Raw genomic sequence first — 24,479 nt, 5'->3', positions numbered from 1 at the left:
CAGGTCTGGAAAGGGTACTCAGAGTGTCACAGCTGAATGCCAGGTGGAACAGATAGTTTAGCATAAGTAGTTAACACATCTAAGGGACCATTCAAGGTGAAAAGGCCAGTTAATACCCCTCCAGTTATAGGACAAAAAAGGAGTTACAGGTTGTTGTAATAAACCATAAATCCAGTACCTCTATTAAGTATCTCTACTAAGACTATGATTTTTAGTGTCTAGCAAAGTTATAAATTTAAGTTCCCAGGCTAGTCTTTTGTAAGTGTTGTGCAGGTTTCATTTGAGGACGAGGACTGAGAGGTCAGATCTAGAGTGGTCGTGTTGTGAAAAGTGTTCACCCATGGGTGATTAGTGTTTTTGTCTTTTTATCATTTTTCTGTATGAGTGCATTTTTGAACCAGCCACTTCAACTCGAATGGTCCCCTAGAATACGTGTTAAATACTTCTGCTAAACAGTATGTTCCACTTTGTATTTAGCTGTGACAGTCTCAGTACTTTTCCCAGACCTGAAGAAAAGCTCTGTGTACCTCAAAAGCTTGTGGCTCTCACCAACAGAAATTGGTCCAGTAAAAGATATTACCTCACCCACCTTTTCTTACCTTGAGTTGTAAACAGTCTGAATAAAAATCACTTCCTCACCCCACCCCCCACCCCCCCATTAATCATGTTTTACTTGCTTGGCTTCTCTGATGTTACAAACCTAGACACAGATCCTGCAAAGGCCTACTCACATGCTTAACCAGTGCTTAATTTGTAACGAAAGAGGTGCCAGGGCTCAAGCAATTTTTTTTACATTCATAACTGATGTAGCAAGCCCAGAGGTGCTAGGACTATGAATTGCCAAGCCTAGAGGTGCCAAGGCTCAACCCTGGAAAGCCCTGGCACAAATTTAAGCATTGAGCTTTACATACAGTGCTGTAAGTTAAGCAAAGCATGTATGTGGATCATTACAGGACAGGTGCTCTCCTGGATCTCCAGTCAGCCAACAGGGCCTTTCAAGTAAAACAGAGTAGACAAGGCTGAATTTCCAATGTAAAATTCGAACAACCAGAAAAGAAATATTTGTGGCCTTCTTCATACCTCAAAAGAAGCAAAATAGCACATGAACCCAATTTTCCTTTGCAGATCACCTTTAAGACTCTGCCCATTTTGTATTAAATAAGTGGCAATACACTCATCTAAAAGAAGAGAAATGCATAGGGTGGGATACAGGCCGCTCAGCTTCGCATACATTTTTAATTTCACATAACTAATCATTTCAATACTTTTTTTGTTCTTAGCTAGAATAAAAACATCCTAGAGTAAACTGCATGCTGAAGGCACCAGGAGCTCTTTCTCCCTATTATCAAAGCCACTAGGCAATTTCTGGCAGGCCCAGCGGAGAATTCCTCCAGCAGTAGTATCTCGGTCAATATTTAAGGCTCTGAGCGATGCAGCTCTCTCAGCCTTTGGATGTTTTTGCTTTGCTTGGGTAAATGTTTGATTTCAGCGACATGAAAGCAATGTGAGAGCTGAGCTGTGAGTGTTAATTCAATGGAGATAAACAGCATGGCTGAGCCATGCGTGGGAGGAACTGTTAATGCTACAGGAATGTGATAATCATCTTCTCAGGGCGGGGTGGCGGGGGGACCTTGGGACCACTATTAAAGAGAAATAAGGGTTGGAAAAGGAGAGGAGATACTCCTAAAGAAGTAGTCCTCTGACCCTTCCTCTCTTGCTGCTCTGACTGCCCCCTCAAATCCCTGTCTCTTAGCTCTTTGTCTTCCTCATCGGGCCCCTCCATAATCTTGCCCATGTCTAGACCTCTTCTCTCATTCTTTTCTGCTCTCCACTTGCCCCTGTGGCGCACCGAGTCCTCTCCCCTTACTGCCTTTCTGTGCACTTGGGCCCTGATTCAGCAAAGAACTTAAGTGCCTGAACTTGTGGTTAGATCCCACTAAAGCCAACCGAATTTAGACTTGTTCTACACTTAAAACAGCTGTTGACACTGCTATGGTTCCCAGAGGCGTGAAAAATCCACACCCTGAGCACCGTAGCTGTGCTGACCAAGGAGATGCAGCTAGGTTGACAAAAAATTGCTTCGATCATCCTAGCTCCTGTCACTCAGTAAGGTGGAGTTCCTACAGCAATGGAAAAACCCCTTTCATTGCTGTTGTCTGTGTCTACACTATGGGGTTGCAACTGCATAATTACGGCACTATAGCTCTGCTGCCCTAGCACCCATAATGTAGACATTCTTTAGGCTTAAGTGCTTTGCTGAATCAGGGCCTCTTAACTTTGCATTTTCTGTCATGCTCCCCCTTATTCTTGGAACAGTTTCCCATGTCCTGCCCAGCAAGCTCTCTCAAATGCTCCTTCACATCCCTTCTTAAACCTGCTTCCTCCAGGGATCCTTCCTACCTTATTCCGCTCACCAATAATCTTGCCTCGTTCTCCCTTCCATAAACTGTAGTGCCATATTCTGTCTCTCTTAGATCATAAGTACAGATGAGCGTATATTTTTCTTTGGTGCCGAAACAAAGAACCAGAAAAAATTGTTTTGGGTGGTTTTTACCCCTGGAGGGAAAAAATTAAGCACCTCTAACTAAATTTAACCACAAAACATCATTTTGAAATGAAAAGTCAGTGTTTCATTTAGAAAATGTCTACACAAGCCATTTTGACTTTTGACTTTCATTTTTTATTCAACCAAAACTGTTTTGAATTCGACCTGAATTTGTGGATAGGTTTTGTTCATCACAAAGCTGCATTTTCCAGCAAATGAACTATTTGACAAAAAATTTTTGCCCAGCTCTAATCAAAAGCTTCTTAGGGCCATGGATGTGCCTTACTCAGTGTTTGTAAAGTACCATGGCCATTTGTGGCACAATCTCAGGGATATCTGCGCTCAGTAATGGAGATTATGAATAGGTTATTCTGAGGGAAGTGAAAAGCTTTCATCCTGAGATACCCCACCCTGCCCCCCTCTCTCCCTCCCTCCCAACACTGTGTGGTTTTATTCAGATCTGACACTTCACTGAGTGTCTTTCATCTGGGAATTCCTTTTGCTGGTCTTACAGCTGCAACTATAAATTGCTTCTGTGAAACAAGCAGGAATGAAATAACTACTCTAGCTTATGAATTATTTTATTAGCATTTCGAAAAGGAATCTTATTTCTGTACACATTGCCCGTACATTGCACTTAAAATCAATGGTTGGATGTGGAGGAAGAATAGAGATTGTCAGAATGTTCAGTGACAGTTTAAGTGTCTCAAATCATCATTCAACTGAAGGTTCAAATGCTAACTGTTTCACTATAATATGTTCTAAGAGATGTGATGCAACCCATCGAGCGCTGGGGGGCCAAATCATGGTAGCATCAAATCCAATGGCAAATTCCTAACAACTTCATAGGAACAGGAATTTGCTCCAAATGCCTGATTCAATGTCTAGCTGTAAGAAATATGCAGGGATTGAGCATCTCAAAAAGGGGTTACATGTAAGTTCTGTGCCCTGCTGGCACAGTCTGCTGGCAGTCACTGGTTTTGCTTTTTACAGCTGATAGGTTCTTACTAGACTATAGGAAAAACATTCTTTACAGACTTAATGATATGTTCACTATGTTATCTGCTCCAGAGTGTGTCAAGGGACTCAAGACTTGGCTCACTCACATTTGCTATCGCTCAAAGGAGCAATATCTTTGATAATTATTAGGTCTCTTACTTAAATATCCATGGAATGACCATCTGAGGCACTTAATAACAAACAGTGTATTCGCCTGATGGCCACCCTGTTCAGCACTTAGTCTTCATGCTAGCAGCCAAGGGGACTCAACCACACAGACGAGATGAGGAATCAGAGGGCTTTAAAAGTCGAGGCTGCAGGTCTTGTTTCAGATTTATTCAACTCCCTTCATGAACTCCAGGAATTCTGCCAAGGAAGGGAAATGAAAGACACATATTTTAGATGACAACTGGAGAGTCAGTTTTTGTGTAGCACTTCACACTCTTTCTGGGTATCTCCAGAATCACCCTTCTTCTCTCACCCTTTTTCTCCCCTTTACAATTCCAAATGCCTAACAACATAGCTAGCTTTGCTCCAGTCACGGAGGGGTTTGTTACTCCTCCTGGAAGTGCCACTAACGTGATTCAGCACAGTGAGAGACCAGCAGTACAGAAAGACATGAGGAGGCTTACTAGCTGGAGTCTGGGCTTAGTAGACAGGTGGTCAAATTTCACTTATAAATCAGCATAGCCTCACTGAAATCAATAGATAGATGCCAATGGACATCAGATGAGGATCTAGCTCAAGATCTCTAACATTCAGAGCAACAACTTTCTAAAAATGCCGTGAGCATACAATTTGAAACTGCAGCTCCCATTTTTTAAAAAAGAATCGTATTCACTGGAGCTGGTCGAGAATTTTAGAAATTTGACAAAAGTTAAAACCCAACCCTTTTATTTTATTTTTTTTAAACCAGCTTCATTGAGTGGTGAAATTTTAAAATTCTGACAAAATGTTTTTGACAAGCTCTCGTGTGTGTAACAGTTTTATTTTCAGTTTCTGACAGTGACGATGACTCCGGAGCATGGATTGTGCTGGAGACTGGTGCCTCTGTAGATATGATAAAAGCTCTGATCCTGCAGCTTGGTGCATTCAGGTGAGTGCAGGTGCCTGCATAGAGCCCCTTTGAAGTCTCTGGGGTTCTGTGGGGCACAGGAGTCCACTTGCGTGGAGTCAGTTTCAGGATCAGGGCCTATGTAATTATAGTACTCTAAAGAAGGTACCATCCAAGACCCCCCCACTATGAAGTCAGTTGTGTTGCTTGTGTGTAACGGAGAAGAGAATTTGGCCACTAACCTCCTGTTGTCAGGCCTCTAGCCCTTTAATACACCCCCATGGCCAAGAGTTTGATAACGGCAGAGTTGCCTAAGTTTCCTTTTTGGTATTCTGAAATGTGGCCTATAGCACTTGGCCTCTCTTTACAGCTCCAGACCCTTTGTCTGGGTCATTGGAATCTCTCCCCTTCTGGGGTGATAAGGGGCCTCCCGCCACTAGGCCTTGGGCCCAGTATCCCTCTCTCCCTTCTTCACCAGGGAAGGAACAAAGGAAGCAAAAACAGAAATAAAGTCCAACAGTCTTATGTTAGGGCTGCCAGTCCAAATCTGAGGCTTCAGCAGTTCCTGCCCCTTCCCTCCAAACTCACCCTCTCCTCTGGGTCCCAGCCCAGGAAATCTGTATTAGGCAGTCACGGGCATTTGGTTAGTTTCTGGGCCACTTTCTACCTACAGCCTTTGCAGGCCTCTTCCGTATGGCACCCTTCTGCCTGGAAGTTGATATCTCCGGGCAGCTTTGCCTCATCTGATGCTGTGGAGCTTCCCTATGATGGCTCCCAGTCTCTCCAGCAGCCACCCTGCTCTGTTTGGTTGCTGTTTTTTATCCCAGCTGTTTGCTCACAAGCCATTGAGCCCACAGCAAGAGCAGTGATTACTCTCTTCATTCTGTGTCTTGCTGCTGTGTGGGGTCTATACATGCATCACACCTTCCTTAGGTAGTTCTGGCAATAATAATAATACAGAAGTGGCATAGGCAGTTATAAAGCAGAATCTTTATCAATATCATTCTTTGTATGGTCTAGGGAAAACCCCAGCCAACTCTTCAAATTTGTACCTGCAACTTTGTATGCATAATAAACCATATCTATGTGAGCTAAGAGGGCACTTTGAATACCTCTCACCAAACAAAGTAGCACTCGTGCAAGCAAATTCAGGTGTTTGTTCTCCCCAAATATTGCACATGCACATTTAGAAGCTATTTTGAAAGGGTGGGACTACCAAACGTCATGTTTCAGAGCCTGAACCAAACCTTCTGGAATTTGGAGAGGAAGGATTGGATCCAGATCTTGGTTTTGCACAGGTTCATTGCCTCTGTAATGGGTGGAAACCAATACCTGCGTCTGAACATCCTTCAAGACTGGGGGCAGAGGGTGTAACTCTGTACCTAGGTGTGCAGCCTAATTTTGAAGCTGGCTCATACTCTATGAAAGACCAAACCCTAATCCCATACCCATACACTCTCAAACTGTGTGGGAATTAAAACCTGGATCTGAATTGTGAGTCTTGGGCCCATCTCTAATATATACTACTTACATCTTTTGTTAAGGTTCTGAGTTCCTCAGGACAATAGAGATCCCATTTTTACGTTTAACCAAATTTAAGCACCTACCATCATAATCAATCTTGCCATCATTGTTTTTGTCTCCATCCTTCATCAGTTCCTCTATGTCATCTTCGGTAATGTTCTCTCCAGTAGCCTGCAGCATGCTCTTTAGTTCATCAAGGTCAATGTATCCATCAGCATTTCTGAGCAATGACAGAATGGCTCAAAGATAAAAACCAAAAATACTATAAATGGATGGACAACCGCACCCCACGTTACATCGCTTCCACTTGGTCTCCAATCTGGTTTTTATCAGGGAACTGCCCTTTAGTGACTCATTCTCTTGGGTTTCCTGTCATGAATTGGTAGGATGAATAAATGACTGGACACAACTCTCCCCTTTCTGCAGGTCTCTATTGGAGTAACCCTACAGGATTTGTGTGCCTCCTGAGACAAAGAAAGCAGAGAGTAGTAACTATCTGCTTCTGCTAGTGAATTAAGGGATGGTCTTCATGGACAAATAGTACATGGAGAAGTAAAAGTCTTTTGTAAGTGATGACGACCTGATTCAGCAAACTGCTGAAGCATGTGCTTGGATCCATTTTGAAAGAGGGAAATTCTTTGAGTTTCCCTGGAGGAGACATTTTTCCATACCAACTTCTGCTGAAGGGAAAACGTTAACTTATGAAAAGTAATATCAAAAGACAGCCCTTAATACTATATATTTCTTTTTCAGAACTACTTGTGGCACCAGATCGACTCAAGATTCACGTCTCTGCCTATTTTCACAAAAATTGCCAATGTCTGAGCTGGCTCAGCCTATAATCTATCATCCTAACAATTAGATACAGGAATCGTCAGAACTTAATTACAACCTAATTTCTTCAAACAGAGCCCGTGCACAAGATTTCAATGAGTCTTAACTACGTGAAAGTTAAGAGTTAATATCACTTGGCACAAAAAGGGTCTGACGCAGAGCTATCTTTCTAAAAGGACCCGTTTTAAAATTAATTTTAATTTATAAACTGATGAATGGCTTTACTTGAAATTTCTCAGAAAATGAATTCTATGCTCAAAGAATAACTGCCGTCGTTTTGTGTTCTTCAGATATCACAAAGTGGTTGGTTGCTGCTTTCAGCAGAAAACTCAACTCTACTGTAACTATGGGGACATATTCGGCAGCGCCATAATATCTAGCAGTGTCGTTTGTTTTAGTGTATTACATTCCAGTCTCTTACTTATCAAACATTCTGAAGAGATCTGAGAGTTCCTCTTCTGATTTTCCTTTGCTGTCATCTTTCATACATCGGACCATCATAACTAAGAACTCATCAAAGTCTACAGTGCCGCTGCCTGAAGGTGAAATAAACAAGGTTTAGATTACACTACACTCTAGAAGGCAATCTTCCGTGTTTGTTTGTTTTGACAAACAGGCATATACATAAAACAGAGATTAAACTTTTATTTAGTGATCCAGCCACAGACTTCATGTTAGTAGCACTAAGGAGTGGGTAACAGATTATGGAATGGATTCACCATTGACTTGCACCTTATGTAGTCATTTAAACAAGTGCAAATTGAATATAAAACACAACCACTGGTGTAAATGTGTGGAAAATTCTGATCTGGTAGCATTTGACACCCTTGTTGCACAGATGTAAATTACTATGGAAGGTGCAAGACAGTGGAGAATCAAGCACTGTATTTTTAATGCTGATGGTATGTTATCATTTGTTGTTTAAATGACACTGGCAAGATATTTTCCTCAATTCTTAGCATAAATTTTCTTGCTTTTGTGTTTAACAAGCTTTTGGAATTTTGGAACTGAAATCTTTATCAGTTTCTTTCCTAGATTGTTTTCCGCCAATCTGCACATGCTGGTTTGTTATTGTGAAGTTGTTTGTGGGTATATTGTTGTGCGTTTACATATCCACACACTGAAGAATTTGTTTTGGGATTAAAAAGCTGCACATCTATAATTCCATAGAATTTGCAAACACAGAAGAAAAAAAATGGTGAATGAAATTTTCAACCTATAATCTTTGACGTGTCCTCTTCTGTATGCATCCTTATACTGCCCTCATTGCTATAGTATCTGAGCACCTGTGTCTCTTAAAAAAGGTTTGAGAAATCTCTTTGCATCCGTTATAGTAGTAATATTTTTAGTGCCTTCCATTTGTTACACTGGAATATTCAAAGGCATCTAAGACACTTAAGCATTCATTGAAATTCAGTGGGTGTCTGGGTGTTTGAAAACCTCAGCTTTAGCATTTTATTACCTACGGCCCCAGTCTTGCAACTTATTCCACACAGGCAGAGCTCTGCACCCATTGAGTCCTATTAGACTTCCAAAAGGGTGGAGCGGTCCACCTGCATAGTTCAACTTGCAGGACTGGGCCATATGTGCCCACAATAGCTCTGCAGTGCACCAATTTATGCAGTGGGTAGTGGCATCCAACTGGTGCACAGCATGCTGCGATGCCATTGCAGAGATGGAATTGTGGCCAATGGCCTTGTGGACAATTCAAAGTCTTACACAAAATGGCACTGTATCTTTACGATCCACTTCACAGAATGTCCATATCTATAGTATTACCAGAAGTGATCCCCCTGCATTAACCAGTGTGGTTACTCAGTTTGTCTGACTCCAGAAGTACAAAGGAACAGGTAAAAACTACCAGAGTGTGGTTCTCTGTTTCCAGGGTGTCTCAACATTCCTGGTGCTTGGGATACTGATCTACTTTCTCTGGTGGAAGGAGAGTGCACTCTGTTTTCTTTCATGTGATTCTTGTGCCTGGAAAGCCTGACTGACCACTAACTGCAGAGTATTTAAGGTCCAGCCAATGACCACTGTGATTCTGGCCTTCTGTAAATGCTTTGCAGTGCACTGAGACACCTAGAGGATTTAAGAGAATAGCTCACCATCTTCATCCACCTCATCTATCATCTCCTGCAGCTCCTCAGGGGTTGGATTCTGCCCCAGCATTCTCATCACCTTCCCCAGTTCCTTTGTGCTGATGCATCCGTCCTCAGCACCCAGGACGAAGATGTCAAAGGCAGCCTTGAATTCTAGAGAGGAAAAGGAGAAATGGACGGGTTTGCCCTTTTGATACGAGTTAGCACGCAGGAAATCAGTGGGAGTTTCATTGCTGTGGTGATCCAAGAATGGACAAACTTCAAAAGTGTGTCTGCGGAAGACTTTTTAGCTGTATCAATGGAAATCAAACTTAATTTCCTCCACCTCCCCTGCATTGGTGTGAAATCAGTCATCCTGCTGGAGTAAGCTCCGCTCAACACCCAATTTAACACAGTGTGATCAACCCCAATGGAAGAACCTGAGGGATTCTTTGTCAGCCATTGTAAAGTACAGTTGGAGAGTCTAGAGTAGACAGAGCTTAATGGCTCAATGTTTGGATAAGTACCCAGAAGTTCCAACCAGAGGCTGCTCAAGACAATCTGCTGCCTTAGGCAAAGCTTCAGTGTGCTGCCCCCCCTTCCTTCCACAGAGGGGTCTATGGGGGTGTGAAGTATAGAGCCCTCTAATGTGTTGCACTGTAACTGCCCTGTATAGACCTTCTGGCATGAACTAAAGGGCACCTAGTCCATGTTAACATAGTCCTGTTGACACAGGACTACATCAGCACAAACTCGCTACCTCTTCATTCCAGCAGGGTCTAGATGGAGCCATTAGAGCTCTATACGTTTGAGAGCTTTGCAGGCAGAATAGCTGTCCCTAGCTATTCTGAGGCCCTACGCAGCCCCCCCACAGGGGAGTGGGGCCCCAAGCCTCCACAGGGGGTGGGGCTGGCTTGGGGGGCAGGTGGGAACCGCCCCCCAGCACTCACTGGCGGCATGGCTGGGGGCAGGTCGCTGCACTTCCCGCCGCCAGTGAGTGCAGGCCCGGCCCTGCGGCAGTCCTCAGGGGAGTGGGGGCGGGGCAGGGGCTTTGGGGCTGGGGTGGGGGTGGGGCTGGGGCGGAGCAGCACGCAGCTGCACAGGTCACCAGGAAATGTGGTGCCCCAAATTTCCTAGTGCCCTACGCAGCTGTGTACTTTGTGTATGGGTAGGGACGGCCCTGTTTGCAGTTCACACCCCTGTAAATCACCTGCAGCACCGTGCAGACAAGCATGAGCATTTAAAAAAAAATCACTTCTCCGAAAAATCTCTATGCCGCCCCCAGAAATCTGCCCCTCAAGGCAGCTGCCTAGTTTACCTATAGCGAGAACAGCCCCTGGTTCCAACTTCCCCACCACTGAACTTTTCAAACATCTAAGCTCTACAAAATTGGGCTGGAACTCTCACGAGAACAGGCTTTGTAACAGGATTGCTGGTACTCCCTTTCCTTATTATTATCCACGACTTTTGGCACATAACTGCCCAGAGGCCCCTGTTTAGCACAGAACTCCATTGGTTTTCAAACTAGGGTAGGCGAGCTCTCATCAGGGGATACCCAAGGAAAAGCCTGTAATAGCAGACAATGCACTTTATTTAGCAAGACCTGGCAAACAAATCATGGGTATATTATGACCCTATGTCAGATGGGGGTATGCAGTAGACTACATTATTTGGAAAGGGGTACGCAGCCTAAAAAGTTTGAGAACCACTGTGCTAGATGTTGGCCGGACACACAAAAAGATCCTGTGCTTGCCCCAAAGAGCATTAGGACCAGAAATACCATGAAACATTATTGTAGCAATGCCACTGCCGGCCTCTTAGCCCTTTCCCTAACCTTGGGGATGAGAAGCCATTTGCTTTGCATTGTACTTTGGCAGCTGGAGGTATGGTTTTTCACTTGTGGCAGCAATTGTTGACCCTGAGCTGGCCTGTTCAAGCCACAGGCTAACACCATGGGTTGATAGAGGATTGACTATCCATTACAGGGAGTATCTTCTGTCTACAATGGTGTCAGAATAAAGATACACATACCATTTTTCTGTTCTTCTGTCAGCTGCTCAACCTGTGATGAAAATAGAAAGAGAAATTCATTTTTATTACACTTAATCATTACCATTAATTGATAATACCACTTATACTGCACACTATTTGTTCAAAATGCTTTACAACCCTTAACTAATCTTCACAACAGCCCTTCTTGTGGAGTAAGAGGGTCATTTACCGAGATCGTTTTGGCACAGTCCCCCCCCCCCTTTTTTTTTTTTGGTATATCGCATTATTCTGTTCATCTTTTACAAATATTTTACACTCTTCTGGAGTTAACATTATTTTTAACCAGAGTACGAGTCTCAGGCATGTTGCATGATTAGCTTTTAGACAGTCAGGGCAGCATTTAATTATGCAACGTTGGGGGACTGAATGGGAGGAGCATTCGTCACACCTGAAGAGCTACTGTGTGGTGGTTCTTCCTATGGCTGATGTAGATGTAGAACAACTATAATTTTACAGTTAGCTTAAGCCAGATAATTGCATCAGGAGTAGTGGAGAGCGTCGCTGTGATGCCTCCTTCATATTTGGGAATCGGACACTGAGTCGTTATATTCCATGGTCTGTTCTGGGTCACACACTGGAGAGTTTTTAATTTTCCATTTGTGCATCAGGTATCTGCAGCTGCCATGGTTTGTGTGGGTGCGGCTTAAGGTTACCCATAAGCTTTGCAGAAGACTGAAGCCTTGGATCTTCTGTGTTTGGTCTTTCACAAGATGTTTTGTTTGTAACTTTTTGTGAACTCCATTCCAAGCTTCATCACATTGTCGGAGAGTCAGCGCATCATCCAAAAGGGCTTGTGTGACTTCAAGCAGAGGTAAGAGATGTCTTTGAAGTCCTGGTGAATGGGAAGACTACTTTTCCTCAATTCATTGGACTTCTTGGAGGGTTGCAGCATTGCAGCGAATGGATGGGCAAGTGATATGCAACAGCACAGGCAGCCATGGTGTTGGGATCAACTTGATGGTTCCAGCGATGCACCACATTGCAGTGTTCCGTTGGACATCAACAAGTCAAGTGTGGCTACTTCTGGTCCATACCAGTGCAAAAGTACTCGGGTAGACAAAGATGCTGATGCCCCCCAGCTTGTGCTTGCCAGTTTCTGGACCAGGTTGACCCTGGTCTTCGTCTTGGTGGCTACCTTCTTCAAGAGTGGAAGATGGCAGCCTTCATGTGGTCCACTCTATTAAGTGAGAAATCACAACTAATGCCATCAACCCAGAGACCGAACATAGATCATAGGGACTTCTGTTCTTCCAGTTTCTGTTATAGTCTTACGTCATTGGTGCTCTAAAAGTGTGCTGAAAAGTGGAGGTAATACAGAGTCTGAAGAGGAATTAAATAAGGGTAACAAATGAAATTGCATTACTACAGTTTAATGTGAAAAATCTTAGTGTAAAATTCACCCTGCCAAGTCCTTGATTAAGTAGGCTTTGTGCTCTGGTGGGAATGGACACCTGGAGCTATGGACAGAGTGGAGGGCAGCTCCACAGTCTATTGAAGTCTATGGATAATCCCAGAGCGAGTGGACCTGGCCTGTCATGCCCTTGGTCCAATCCCCAAACTCAACATACCCATGGCCTTTGCAGGTTGGAGGAGCACCCTACTCTCCCTTCTATAGGGGTAGTGGCTTTTCCCTGCATGTCTGCTATGCATCATATGTAAATGAGTTCCTCTAGTCAAGTACTGAATTAATACTAGACTGTAAGATAATTTCTATCTCCTTCCCTGATTATCAAGAGCAATCAAATAGTGGGGGCTTAGTGTAAACTTGAATTAATAAGATACATCTACAGGAACAGAACATAAGAGCGGCCATACTGGGTCAGACCAAAGGTCGATCTAGCCCAGTATCCTGTCTTCCGACAGTGGCCAATGCCAGGTGCCCCAGAGGGAATGAACCGAACAGGATCCATTCTCTGTTGCCCATTCCCAGCTTCTGGCAAACAGAGGCTAGGGATGCCATTGATGGACCTATCCTCCATGAACTTATCATGAACAGCAAATAGGATTGTGTAGTTATGTGCTAGTGGTCTGGACCAGTGGTTCTCAACCAGGGGTATGTGTACCCCTGGAGGTACTCAGAGGTCTTCCAGGGGGTATTCAGTTCATATAGATCAGTGTCTCTCAACCTTGGGGTTGCAGCCCCCAGGGGGGTCATGGGATGGGTTTGGGGCATCACAAGTGCAGGGCCGGCATTAGAGGGTGGCAAGCAGGGCAATTGCCCGGGGCCCCATGAAGCTAAGTTACGTGCTTCAGCCCCTGGTGGCAGGGCTTCAGCTTCACAAAAGGATCATAAGTGAAAAATAGGTTCAAATATTGCACTGAAATGTAAGTACACTATTTATAGTCCATTCAATTTATTTTATATAATTATATGGTAAAAATGAGAGAGTCAGCAATTTTTCAGTAGTACCGTGCTGTGACACTTTGGTATTTTTATGTCTGATTTTGTAAGCAAACAGTTTTTAAGTGAGGTGAAACTTGGGGTACGCAAGGCAAATCAAAGTCTTGAAAGGGGTGCAGTAGTCTGGAAAGATTGTGAACCACTGGTTGGACAATGTTAGCACCTCTCCTCTTATCTGAACCTACTGCCCCCTCTCAGTTAATTCCTTCCTGATGTTAATGCTTCATTTAATACCACAGACCATAACATCCTATTCAACCAGCCTGCTGAATTCGGTGGCACTTTCAGCACCTTCCTGGTTCCTTTCCTCCAGCAGCTATCCAACTGCTACTGCTTGTCGCCACCCACACTCCCCTGTCACTAGGCAGCTCAATTGTGATGCTTACAGGGTTCTGCCTTTGGTCCTGCTCTCACACCATTTCCCTACCCCCTTTCTGAAATCAGTCTATGTAAATGGGACCCAAATCTGCAACCACTTTACCAGCCTATAACATAAGGCCAATGAACCACAGTCATTACTGGTTGCTTTCCCAACTTCTTAGTGCTATATCCCCAGTGTTGCCAATACACTCTGTTCCAGAGCTGTATCATGATCTTTATTGCAGTCTTGGGCCCTGACACCGCTTTATCAACGCCCCTTAATCTGGAGCTGCAGCACCCTTTCTGCTATTTCAGCCTTGGGCCTTTGTTGATAATAGCCTTGCGAATTTCTGCTAGAAAACTGCCAAGTCTGTTGCGAGGGCAGAGGCAAAAATGACCAGCATTTCTTACTGAGAAATGTTGACTTTTAACAAAACACACATGCAGAGGACAGACCAGGGAAGCTGATCCATCCATATCAGATGCAGATAACAATAGCTGCAGGATTCTTCTTCAGCATTGCATCATGAAATCTGAACCTTTTTGTCCAGCCACCCATGATGGAAGGCAAGCAGCTGCAGGCTGCTCTTTCATTGTTTTGGCAGTAAAATAGGATAGCTGGGGACTCTGAAGGTATGAGCTATGCCCAGTAAATAAATGCCTATTGCCACTTTTGTGCCTTTCATGTAACTCAACTCTTTAGGCATGTTAGCTATTTATAAGCCCCAATGATTGAGGTGCTGGAGATAAAGATAAACCTTCTGATTATTCCCAGGAAGTGAATGGCACTGGTATTTATCCTTGGACGCTTTTATCTGGACACTTGTCCTTGGCACTGTTCTTAGCACGGTTCAGTGGAGTCTGAAAGCATTACCAAAATAGCTCTGCATTTGTATAACCTTATCTAGACATGAGTAGGCAAGATGAAAATCCACTGGACGCTGTTGGTGCATTTAGAGAAGTTGGTGGGAACTAATTCAATGCTTTATTAAATGTGCCATCAACTTGCAACAAACCACAAATGGTCAATTCCTTTGAATCAAGCTAAGCCTCTTTAACTAGTGCCCTTTGTGTGCATAAATTTATAGATATAGGAATGTACTGTACATAAATTAAATGATGGGTAACAATAATGCTAGGAAGATCAATTCATTGCAAGGCTCTGGTAACAAGATAATAAACCATGAGATGAAATTCAAGTGGTTTATGATCTCCCCAAGACACCATGATCTATTCCTGGCCTTTTTCTTTTAGTCTCTGTATCTTCTTGTTTTGGGGGTTGACTTCTTTCATTACTGCCTCAGTGTGTAAATGCTGAGGATGCTGTCAGGATACATAAACAGTGCCATAAGGTGCTGTCTTGGTTATTCCTTTTTTGGCTTTGTTCTTCATTCACTGTTTCCATCTGAAATTGTGCTGGTGAGAGCCAATCAACTTTGCCTTGCTTTAGTTACTCTCTAGATTTCTTCCAGTTTAATATTTTGTTACAGTACATATATTTAGGATCTGTCTTTATGGAATGGTCCAAGGAAATATCCTTTTCACTCAGTTGTACTGCATTTTAGAACCACGTTTGTGCCCCAACCCAATATTATTTTGCCTTTGTAAATTAATTACAGTACAAATGCAGCTATGTTAACCTGCTCAAGACAGGAATCCCACTTCATCTAGCTACATTACAGTTTTTTACTGGTTCTCATCAACATAGTATCTGAATGTGCCCCAAGCTAAAAAAAAAAATTGGCATAGCAAAGTCTCTGCTGGACTTCACAGAGTCTTCTTCTCCTCTCTCTTTCTTGGCTATAGAACGACGCTATGCTTGGAGTAAGAAGTTTGTTGGTTATGGGGTATGGAATTTTTTGTATTTGTGGCCCTTTTTTGAACTAAACTCAAACTCCATTGAAATCCATGGAGTTAGATTAGGGATTAATTTGGTTTTCTGGGTCTTTGACCTGTGTGGGGTTTAGCAGGTTGAGAGGTATGAAAGAGGCTGAAAGTTGTGCATGGGAAACCTTCCTCTATCAGTCTCTTGACTCTAATTCTTTCCTTGTGCTAGAGAATGCATTCCATCCACCTGACTGACAGATCCATTTGGCTAATTGTTAGCATTGCTGGCTTCCAAAATGTTTCAGCGTTTCTTCATAACCATGTGTGTGATGCCTCTAAACATTATGGCGCAGGAGTCTAATTAAAGAGCCAATTGCAGAGACATGAATTTTGTTTACTTCTATAGGTCACTTTTTTATTTCATTCTTTTTGAAGACCTGGACTTTTGGCTCACTGAACCCAAGAGGACTGGGGTCTGTAGATTGGAGTCCCAGTTCAGTGCAGGTCATAGTTTAGTCTAATATGAAGGACAACTTGTTTTGTTGCCATGTGTCAACCACGATCCTGTTCCTTTAGGACATCTTGAACTTTTGAAAGAAAATATCCACATTTGACTTATCTTTATGCTCTTGATAGAAATGTGAAGATCAACCTAACCAATTGTTAGCTATCTGCAACGCCATATATAACCCTGTAACCAACAACAAGAGTCATGTACAGAGCATGGTAACACAGAATTTAAGGTACAGGGATTCATGCAATACAGATTCCAGAAAGATACCACTCTCATGTTGTTCTGCCTCCATATCATCAGCTATTTAAGGTACAAAATAATGCTGCATCTTTATTGGGGGGAAGACAGAACAGTTTGGGTTTATACAGTAAGCTTGATATGCAATGGTTGAAGGCAAAACTGCTTTCTCTTGTCCTCTTTAGAAAGCACATTTTACATTATAATTTTTTGCAGTATAGATATCAAGAACAAGGAAAGAGACATTGCAAATCAGATCACTTATTTCCTAAGCCTTTATCAAAAGGGGTTTTCAAAATATATGTTGCAGAAAAACATTCAGCCATGGAAATTGGAAATGGCAGCATTTTAATACACGAAAATAAAAATGCTTCTTCAGTTCCTCATTGAAACAGTTGACCTGTCAGGTCCTGGATCAAGCAGTAACCATACCTGATACTTCGGTAGATTTTTCAAAATATATTTAAAATTACACTTACATGCCATCTCTCTATTTCACAACACAGAACCAGGGAAAGACTTATTACAAATAATTTAGCAGCTTATTTTTAGAATTATCTGCTTACAAGAAGAACGTTACATATTTAGAATTGCCATGGCATGAAAAATTCTATGTTCTGAACTAGAAGGTGCCTCACTAGAGCTAACATTCCTAAGTGCATTTCATTGTTACATTAAGTACTCGCAGTGTAAAGACAATCATTGCTGTGCCTTATTGTGGCTTTAGGAGATCAGCAAAAACTCTTTGAAACATCATTCTAATACAACAAAGGCACCCTCACCAAGGTAACTTAAATATATTACTTACTGCTGCCTTGTAAATATCATCCATGGTTAGTTATTGCTGGTCAGAAGCTGGATAGGGAGGGCAAACACTACAGAGACTTCAAGTCTCTGTCAGCTGTCCCCTCCTTCTATGCCTGCTAATATAGCAAGGTGTCAGCCCTAAATGTGTCACTCAGGGGCTGCTGCTCACCACATCAGCAATCTAACATATATCTATCAATGATACCCACTCCAAGCAAGAATTCCTCGCCCCTGTGAGGAGGGGAGGAAAGGGGCACTGTGCAAGGCCTACAGCTGGCATTCCAAGGGCCCGATCCAGCTCTCATTGAAGTCAGTTGGCTTAATACATTAAGTGAATACTGGCAAATATTCGTGTCAGGCTATGGGTTTGATCCTCTGGAGTTCCCTGGCAAATTTCCCTTTGAAGTCAGTGAGAACAGAAGGGTGTCCGGAACTAAATATTGACATCTGTTTGGACAACTAGCCCCTTTCTTTATAACAAACTGGACCCAAACCCTGGATCCAAATACTCCCAATACCTGGAATAGCTTGGGTTCTGATCCAAACTGTCTCTGCTTTCTTTTTTTACAGAAGACAAACAAGTGGAAGAGCTTCCAATGAGCAATTTATATACATTTCTCCTCTTCAGAAAGTGAGTAAGCAGAAAAGGCTGTCACTTAAGTTTATGCTATTTCTATCTCACTGCACAGCTATCAGGAACATAATACAATGGGCCATTAGGGTTCATCTACAACTCTGCCACTGACTCACTGAGTGACCTTAAGCAAGTCACCTAACCTCTTAGTGGCTCAGTTTGTCTGTCTGCAGAATGGAGATATTTAATATCTAGCCTCCTTCGTAAAACACCTTGAGAGATGTTAAAGAAAAGACTATTAAGTGCCAGTATTGTTTTATTGTATTGTAAATTCTCAGTTACCCTGGTGATGCTCACAAGTGACTTCACAGCTCTCTATTCACTCACAAATTGTTGGTGCAAATCCTGTCCTCAGTTATACGGGTTCAGATCCATTGAAGTTGATGAATTTACTCTGGATTTTCTCCAGTGCAGCTGAGAGCAGAATCTGGCTCAGCAAAAATAAGCTTATTATCATTAATTGTACTATATGCATAAATAAATACATGAAAAGTGTTTGGCACATTGCTAAAGATCTTGGAACAAGTATGGAATCCATGGTGAGGTCCTTTTCCTTTAGTAATCCGGGGCTCCCTCTTGTGTCCAAATGCAGACAGTAAGAAAAGCAGCAAAAGAAGTCAGCTAAACGTGACACCCGTGTGTTTCTTGGACTGTTTTACAAATTAGCCAATACCAAAAGCAACCGCTGTCTCTGCCCTGCTGAGAAAAGGGATGTTCTGTAGGGGAGAGGATGGATCTGAGGACTGGTAACATGATGTAAAACTCAGGTCAGTAATGATCATTTATGGCCTAATTTCCAGAGGTGCTGAACACCCGCTTAATTGCAAGTTTTGGGGGCTCTGCACCTCTGAAAATGAGGCTAAAGGTGGTCTATGTGAAATGAGTTTGGTGGCCTCTGTCCAGTTCTCTTTGGACAAGTATCCATATTGGCACTGGTCAAAAAATGGGAAAATGAGTTTGCGAACAGTTTTCAAAGTTTTTTTTCCCCTGTTTTGCAGGCATGGAAATGAACCTGTTTTCAGTTTTTCTCCAGAAAAATTATGTGATATTATTTACTGAAATTGACTATTTTTCATTTACTGACCACCTGGTTTTCAGCAAGAAAAGATGGCTTCCAGTAACTGAGAAGTTTTCATACCAACAAAATTACCCAAAATACCACCAAAAATGTAACCAAAAAAGGAACCTTTGGTTAATGCTAACAATAGTTTGCAAAAAGGTTACTTTTCCGTGGGGGGCAGGCATTTTGTGCAAACATTTTGACCATCTCTAATCCATATCATAATTAGCATTCATTGGCAGCCTAGCTGGTGGTTGCAGGGAGGCCAAGGACCAAATAATCACAGGAACACTCCCGTGAGAAGTAGTCGTTCCAGGTTAGGATGGATGCACATTGCCAGAGTGGCAGAGGAGAAACTGATTGTGCAGCTGCCTGTGTTTTAGCTGTTCTGCAGGCTCCTGCTAGCCTTGTTACACCTGTTCGCCACACACAGCCGGCCTCTTGTCAGCATCAGCCCAACAAAGAAATTAAAAGAAAAAGGTTATTTTTTTTTCTTTTTAGAGCATATTAGCCTTTCGTAGGTAGCATATTAGTAGGGGTTCGGTGCTTTGGACACACAAAGGTCAGCACACGGCAAAGTGCTTCGTGGCTGTGAGTCATGGCCACTTTTCAAGAATACACTATGTTAAGGGAAACTGAAGCACAAAGAGCTCAGTTTGTCCAGGGGCATTCAATGGACTGGGAACAAAACCACGGAATCATGACTTCCAGTCCCCCTGTTCTAACCTCTCGACTGCACTTCTCTCTCACTCACAGTTTGATTGAGCTAATGTCATTGGGGCTTTATAATCAATACAGAGTAGTAGTTCGATCTGGGTGTTACGTATAGTGTAGCATACTATACAATAACAATTCTTTGTCAGAAAAGTTCTATTCACATCTGATATGTTATTTTATCCATTTTTGTTTCCCAGGCAGATAATATAGGATTCTGTGCCGAATAATACCATACTCATTTCAGGGAGCTAATGTGTAAGCCTGTTTGTGACCCCACAACAGCCTTGAAGGTCCATTGTGAAGCACACCTGTAGTGGGCATTATTCTGAGTGTGATGCCCAGTTCATGCTCACTTCCTGCCGCTCTGGGAGGTGATTACTATGAGTCATTCCCCTATGTAAAGCCTGTGGGATGCCTCATAGTATTTTTAGTGCCTGGTCCAAAGCCCTTGGAAGGCTTTGGCTTTTGATCAGGCCCTCTGAGAAGCGAAAGAGTGATTTAGTTAGGGTGAGCAGAGGTTGGAAAGCTGTAACACATCTCAGTCAATGGTGTTTTGAGAAGGCAGAAGGGAAGGTGTCTTTCTCTGCTCACCAACCCTTGCTGTAAACAGCACAGTGCCTGTCCCCTGTGAATAAAATCCCTGCTCGCCCATTACTAGTATTTGTCTCCACTGAATGAAAACTGCAGTCACTGGTTGGTTATGTGGAATTCTGCAGAAAAAAAAAATAGCATGCTCCTCTGAAAGTATAAGGGCTGATTAGACTGGCTGATGGAAAGGGCTTGTAAGATGTACTGACATCCCTATACCCAGAGGCCAAAACCTATTAGCCAGAAGGGAAAGTTACTTCCGTATCCTTGCGCAAGGACCAGGAGCATGACCTGGTTAGAAGCCTGTCACAAAGCTCCCCAGCTCTGGCTGACCAGAAAGGGTCACTGTGATTCCCACCTATTCCTAGGCCCTGCCCTGTGTCTCCCTTTTTCGTATGGTCCTTAGCAAATGGATGTCTGATATGTATCAAGTTCTCTTCCCTCCCTGCCTCCTGATTGCTGTGATGGGGAGCTGCCTTTTGACTGCTTCAAGTAGAGAACTTCTCTTTTCTCCTCCCTCCTCGCGGCAGTTGGAGGGAGAATCTTTCCCCCCTCACTGTCCCTGCCTCTTGCTTGCTGCCAAGAAAAGGTGATTTTTTTTCTCCTCCTCAAACCAGCCTCCTGATTTCTGTGAGTTACTAGGACCAAAGTGGTGGTGTTAGCAAGGGGCTGCATTTCAAGGAGTCCCATCTATTGGGGAGGGGTTACAAAGACACCAATGTTTGTTCATTGTAAATAAGTGCTGAGGTGCTACAACGATGGAAACAAAAAGTCCGTGAACTACAGAAGCTGCAGGGGGTAGAAGCAGATGTAGTAGCTGAAACTCCTTGAAACGCTTTTTAAAAATGAAATTATTTGACAGCGTCCCTTTAAAAACTAACCTGCTGTTTTGGAAAATCAGTCTCAAAAGCTTTCCCTTATTTCAAAAGACAACACTAGCACAGTAATGTCTCTAATCATTGTGGTGTTGTAAATTGCAGTGCTTTGCATAATTACTGTAGAATGCTGTAGTTCACTGACTACAAACACGAAGTAAAATTAACCAGACTAGTTTTCTTTCTGGAAAGAAAGAACCACAAAACCTGAACAAATGGGAGCAACGGGGAAATGTGAATCCTTTCATTTTTAATAATCTGAAGCTTATGAGTAACACAAGTAAAGAAAAGCTTTCAGTATATAGTCTGATCCTGCTGTCGTCCTGGAAGCAAAACTCCTCCTGACTTCCATGGCTGTTTGCTCTCCATTTTGATCATCACCCTCCTTTTGTGGGAAATCAAAATACAGTGCTGGTTACTGGGGATTGTTTCAAAGGGCATGCTCTTGCAGTTGTGGGAGGGCCCCGAATGCCATCTGCTTCTGAATCCCCCTCTAACCTTTAGATGTGATTCCCCAGGGAGCAGCATGGAGGATGCTAACATTCCTGCTTGTCCATAGTGTGGCTGTTCTGTGGGTAAACAGAGTATCAGTCTGCTGAATGTCAATACAGCAGAAATTCACTTAATCTGGAGATCATGAGAGGCAGTACCTTGTGGGCCGCAGGCTCTTTGTGGTACAATAACTGTCATTTCCATAACCTCATTTGTCTGTTAATCAAAACCATCTAAAGAGAGGAGGGTGGGAGGGTTGTGTACTGATTTCAACACATTTTCTGATGCAGCTATAGTCCACTTCACACACTCTAAGAATGGCTATAAGAATGACTGTCTTTGGTTACACAAACAGCGAAATCAAAAAGGGGAAGTCTCAGCTCTTAAGAAAGATTTTTTTTTTCCACTAGTCACAAGGGAGGGTTTGATATGGCAAGGGGCTGAGCACGTTCTGTAAGATATTGAGTGTGCTCCTCTCCCTGCAAATCAATTGCAGATAAGGGTGTCTAGCACTTAAGAAGAGCAGAGCCTTTGTGAACTCTTGAATTTATTCAAGCAGGTTAAACGCTCAGTTAGGGTCAAATTTTCCTCTGTTACATCAGTTCAACCCTGTTGATTTCAATGGAAATTAAATGGTGTAACGGAGAGGGAAATTTCACTCTTGGTACTAAAGCAGTAGTGTCATGTGATTTTATCCTCCATAGACTAAATTCTGCACTGATTTACATCCTGTGCAACCCCAGGTTAAATCAACACAGACTCTGACCCTGTGTTTGCCTAGTAAAGTAACTGAACTGCATAAGAACATAAAAATGGCCACAGAGGATCAGATCAATGGACCATCTAGCCTAGTATCCTGTCTTCCCAAAGCGGCCAGTGCCACATGCTTCAGAGGGAATGAACAGAATGGGCAATCATCAGATGATGCATCCCCTGTTGTCCAGTCCCAGCCTCTGGCAGTCAGAGGTTTAGGGACATGCAAACCATGGGGTTGCATCCCTGACCAGCGTGGCTAATAGCCATTGATGGTCTGATCCTCTATGAATTTATCTAATTCCTGTTTGACCAAGTTATACTTCTGACCGTCACAACATCCCTGTCAATGAGTTCCACAGGTTGACTGTGCATTGTGTGAAGACGTACTTCCTTACGTTTGTTTTAAATCTGCTGTCTTAATTTCATCAGCTGACCCCTGGTTCTTGTGTTATGTAAAGCGGTAAATAAAGTACTTGCTGATTCACTTTCTCAACACCAGTCATGATTTTATAGACATTTATCATGTCCCCCCTTAGTCATCTCTTTTCCAAGCATGACATTTTTGTGTAATGCTTCCTTAAACAGTGATAGGAGAAATGGCTGATGGGACGCTGACTGCATATGCTAATCCTGCCACCCACGCACCGTTGAGAATTAATTAGGAACAGGAGAACAGGATGAGACAAGAAGACAAACATGCCAGTACAGCAAATTGTTATTTACCTAAGAAGATGGAACATTCAGAGGGATCTTAATTAAAATTGCTCTCTAAAAATACTTCCCTCATTATGACACAGTGCTTAGCAGCAGATCCTGCAGACACTGTGGTGATGGCAGAAGACCTTCTTCCCGGAATGTATTCAGCTTAGGTTTTTGTCTTCTCACAGGCACTATCCCCTTTGAGGTCACAAAGCTGGGGGAAAGAAGGCCAGCGCTCCCACGCTCAGGAAAGAATAAAAAAAGCATGCATATATCAAGCTGGCATTTGCCCTTGGTGGAAGACTTTTCCTGCTTATTTACTGTCCAGTCCCAAGGTGCTCCTACCTGTTCTCAAGACACAGACTCTCAACACTTACTCTGTGATTCAGTTTTCCCATCTGTAAAATGGGACTAATGATACCTCCATTGTAAACTGCTTTGAGGTCTATGGATAAAAAGTGTTACATAATGTAAAGGGGGATAATGATAACTCCTTTGTAAAGCACTTTGAATTCTACTGATGAAAAGTGATATATAAGAGCTAGATACTATTAATCATAAAATATTGGGACAAATTCTACCCTCACTTACAAAGCATAGTGTAAGCAATGGCAGAATTTAAACTGTCCTCTACACTGATTTGGAAAAAGAAAAGGAGGACTTGTGGCACCTTAGAGACTAACAAATTTATTTGAGCATAAGCTTTCGTGAGCTACAGCTCACTTCCTCGGATGCATTCAGTGGAAAATACAGTGGGGAGATTTATATACACAGAGAACATGAAACAATGGCTAGTACCATACACACTGTAATGAGAGTGATCAGGTAAGGTGAGCTATTATCAGCAGGAGAGCAGGGGAAAAAAACCTTTTGTAGTAATAATCAAGGTGGGCCATTTCCAGCAGTTGACAAGAACATCTGAGGAACGGCGAGGGGGCGGGGGGGTGGAGAATAAACATGGGGAAATAGTTTTACTTTGTGTATGACCCATCCACTCCCAGTCTTTATTCAAGCCTAAGTTAATTGTATCCAGGTTGCAAATTAATTCCAATTCAGCAGTCTCTCGTTGGAGTCTGTTTTTGAAGTTTTTTTGTTGAAGAATTGTCACTTTTAGGTGTGTAATCGAGTGACCAAAGAGATTGAAGTGTTCTCCGACTGGTTTTTGAATGTTATACGTCTTGACGTCTGATTTGTGTCCATTTATTCTTTTACGTAGAGACTATCCGGTTTGGCCAATGTACATGGCAGAGGGGCATTGCTGGCACATGATGGCATATATCACATTGGTAGATGTGCTGGTGAACGAGCCTCTGATAGCATGGCTGATGTGATTAGGCCCTATGATGATGTCCCCTGAATAGATATGTGGACACAGTTAGCAACGGGCTTTGTTGCAAGGATAGGTTCCTGGGTTAGTGGTTCTGTT

The 24,479-nt window shown here is 42.8% G+C and overlaps 1 protein-coding gene across 1 annotated transcript; it reads right to left on the bottom strand.

The window, feature by feature from the left end:
• Positions 1-3,110: 3,110 nt before the first annotated feature.
• On the bottom strand, positions 3,111-17,387 carry TNNC1 (troponin C1, slow skeletal and cardiac type). The gene is made up of 6 exons (XM_074958267.1): positions 17,234-17,387; positions 11,066-11,096; positions 9,062-9,208; positions 7,378-7,492; positions 6,206-6,342; positions 3,111-3,910 (listed from the first exon to the last, which is right to left on the bottom strand). Exons 1-6 carry the CDS (start codon positions 17,255-17,257, stop codon positions 3,879-3,881), a joined length of 486 nt encoding a protein of 161 aa, XP_074814368.1. The 5' UTR covers positions 17,258-17,387; the 3' UTR covers positions 3,111-3,878.
• Positions 17,388-24,479: the final 7,092 nt, after the last annotated feature.

The sequence above is a fragment of the Natator depressus genome, chromosome 7 (assembly GCF_965152275.1).
Source record: "Natator depressus isolate rNatDep1 chromosome 7, rNatDep2.hap1, whole genome shotgun sequence".
NCBI classification, from domain to species: Eukaryota; Metazoa; Chordata; order Testudines; family Cheloniidae; genus Natator; species Natator depressus.
This window is presented reverse-complemented; position numbering and strand designations above follow the sequence as displayed.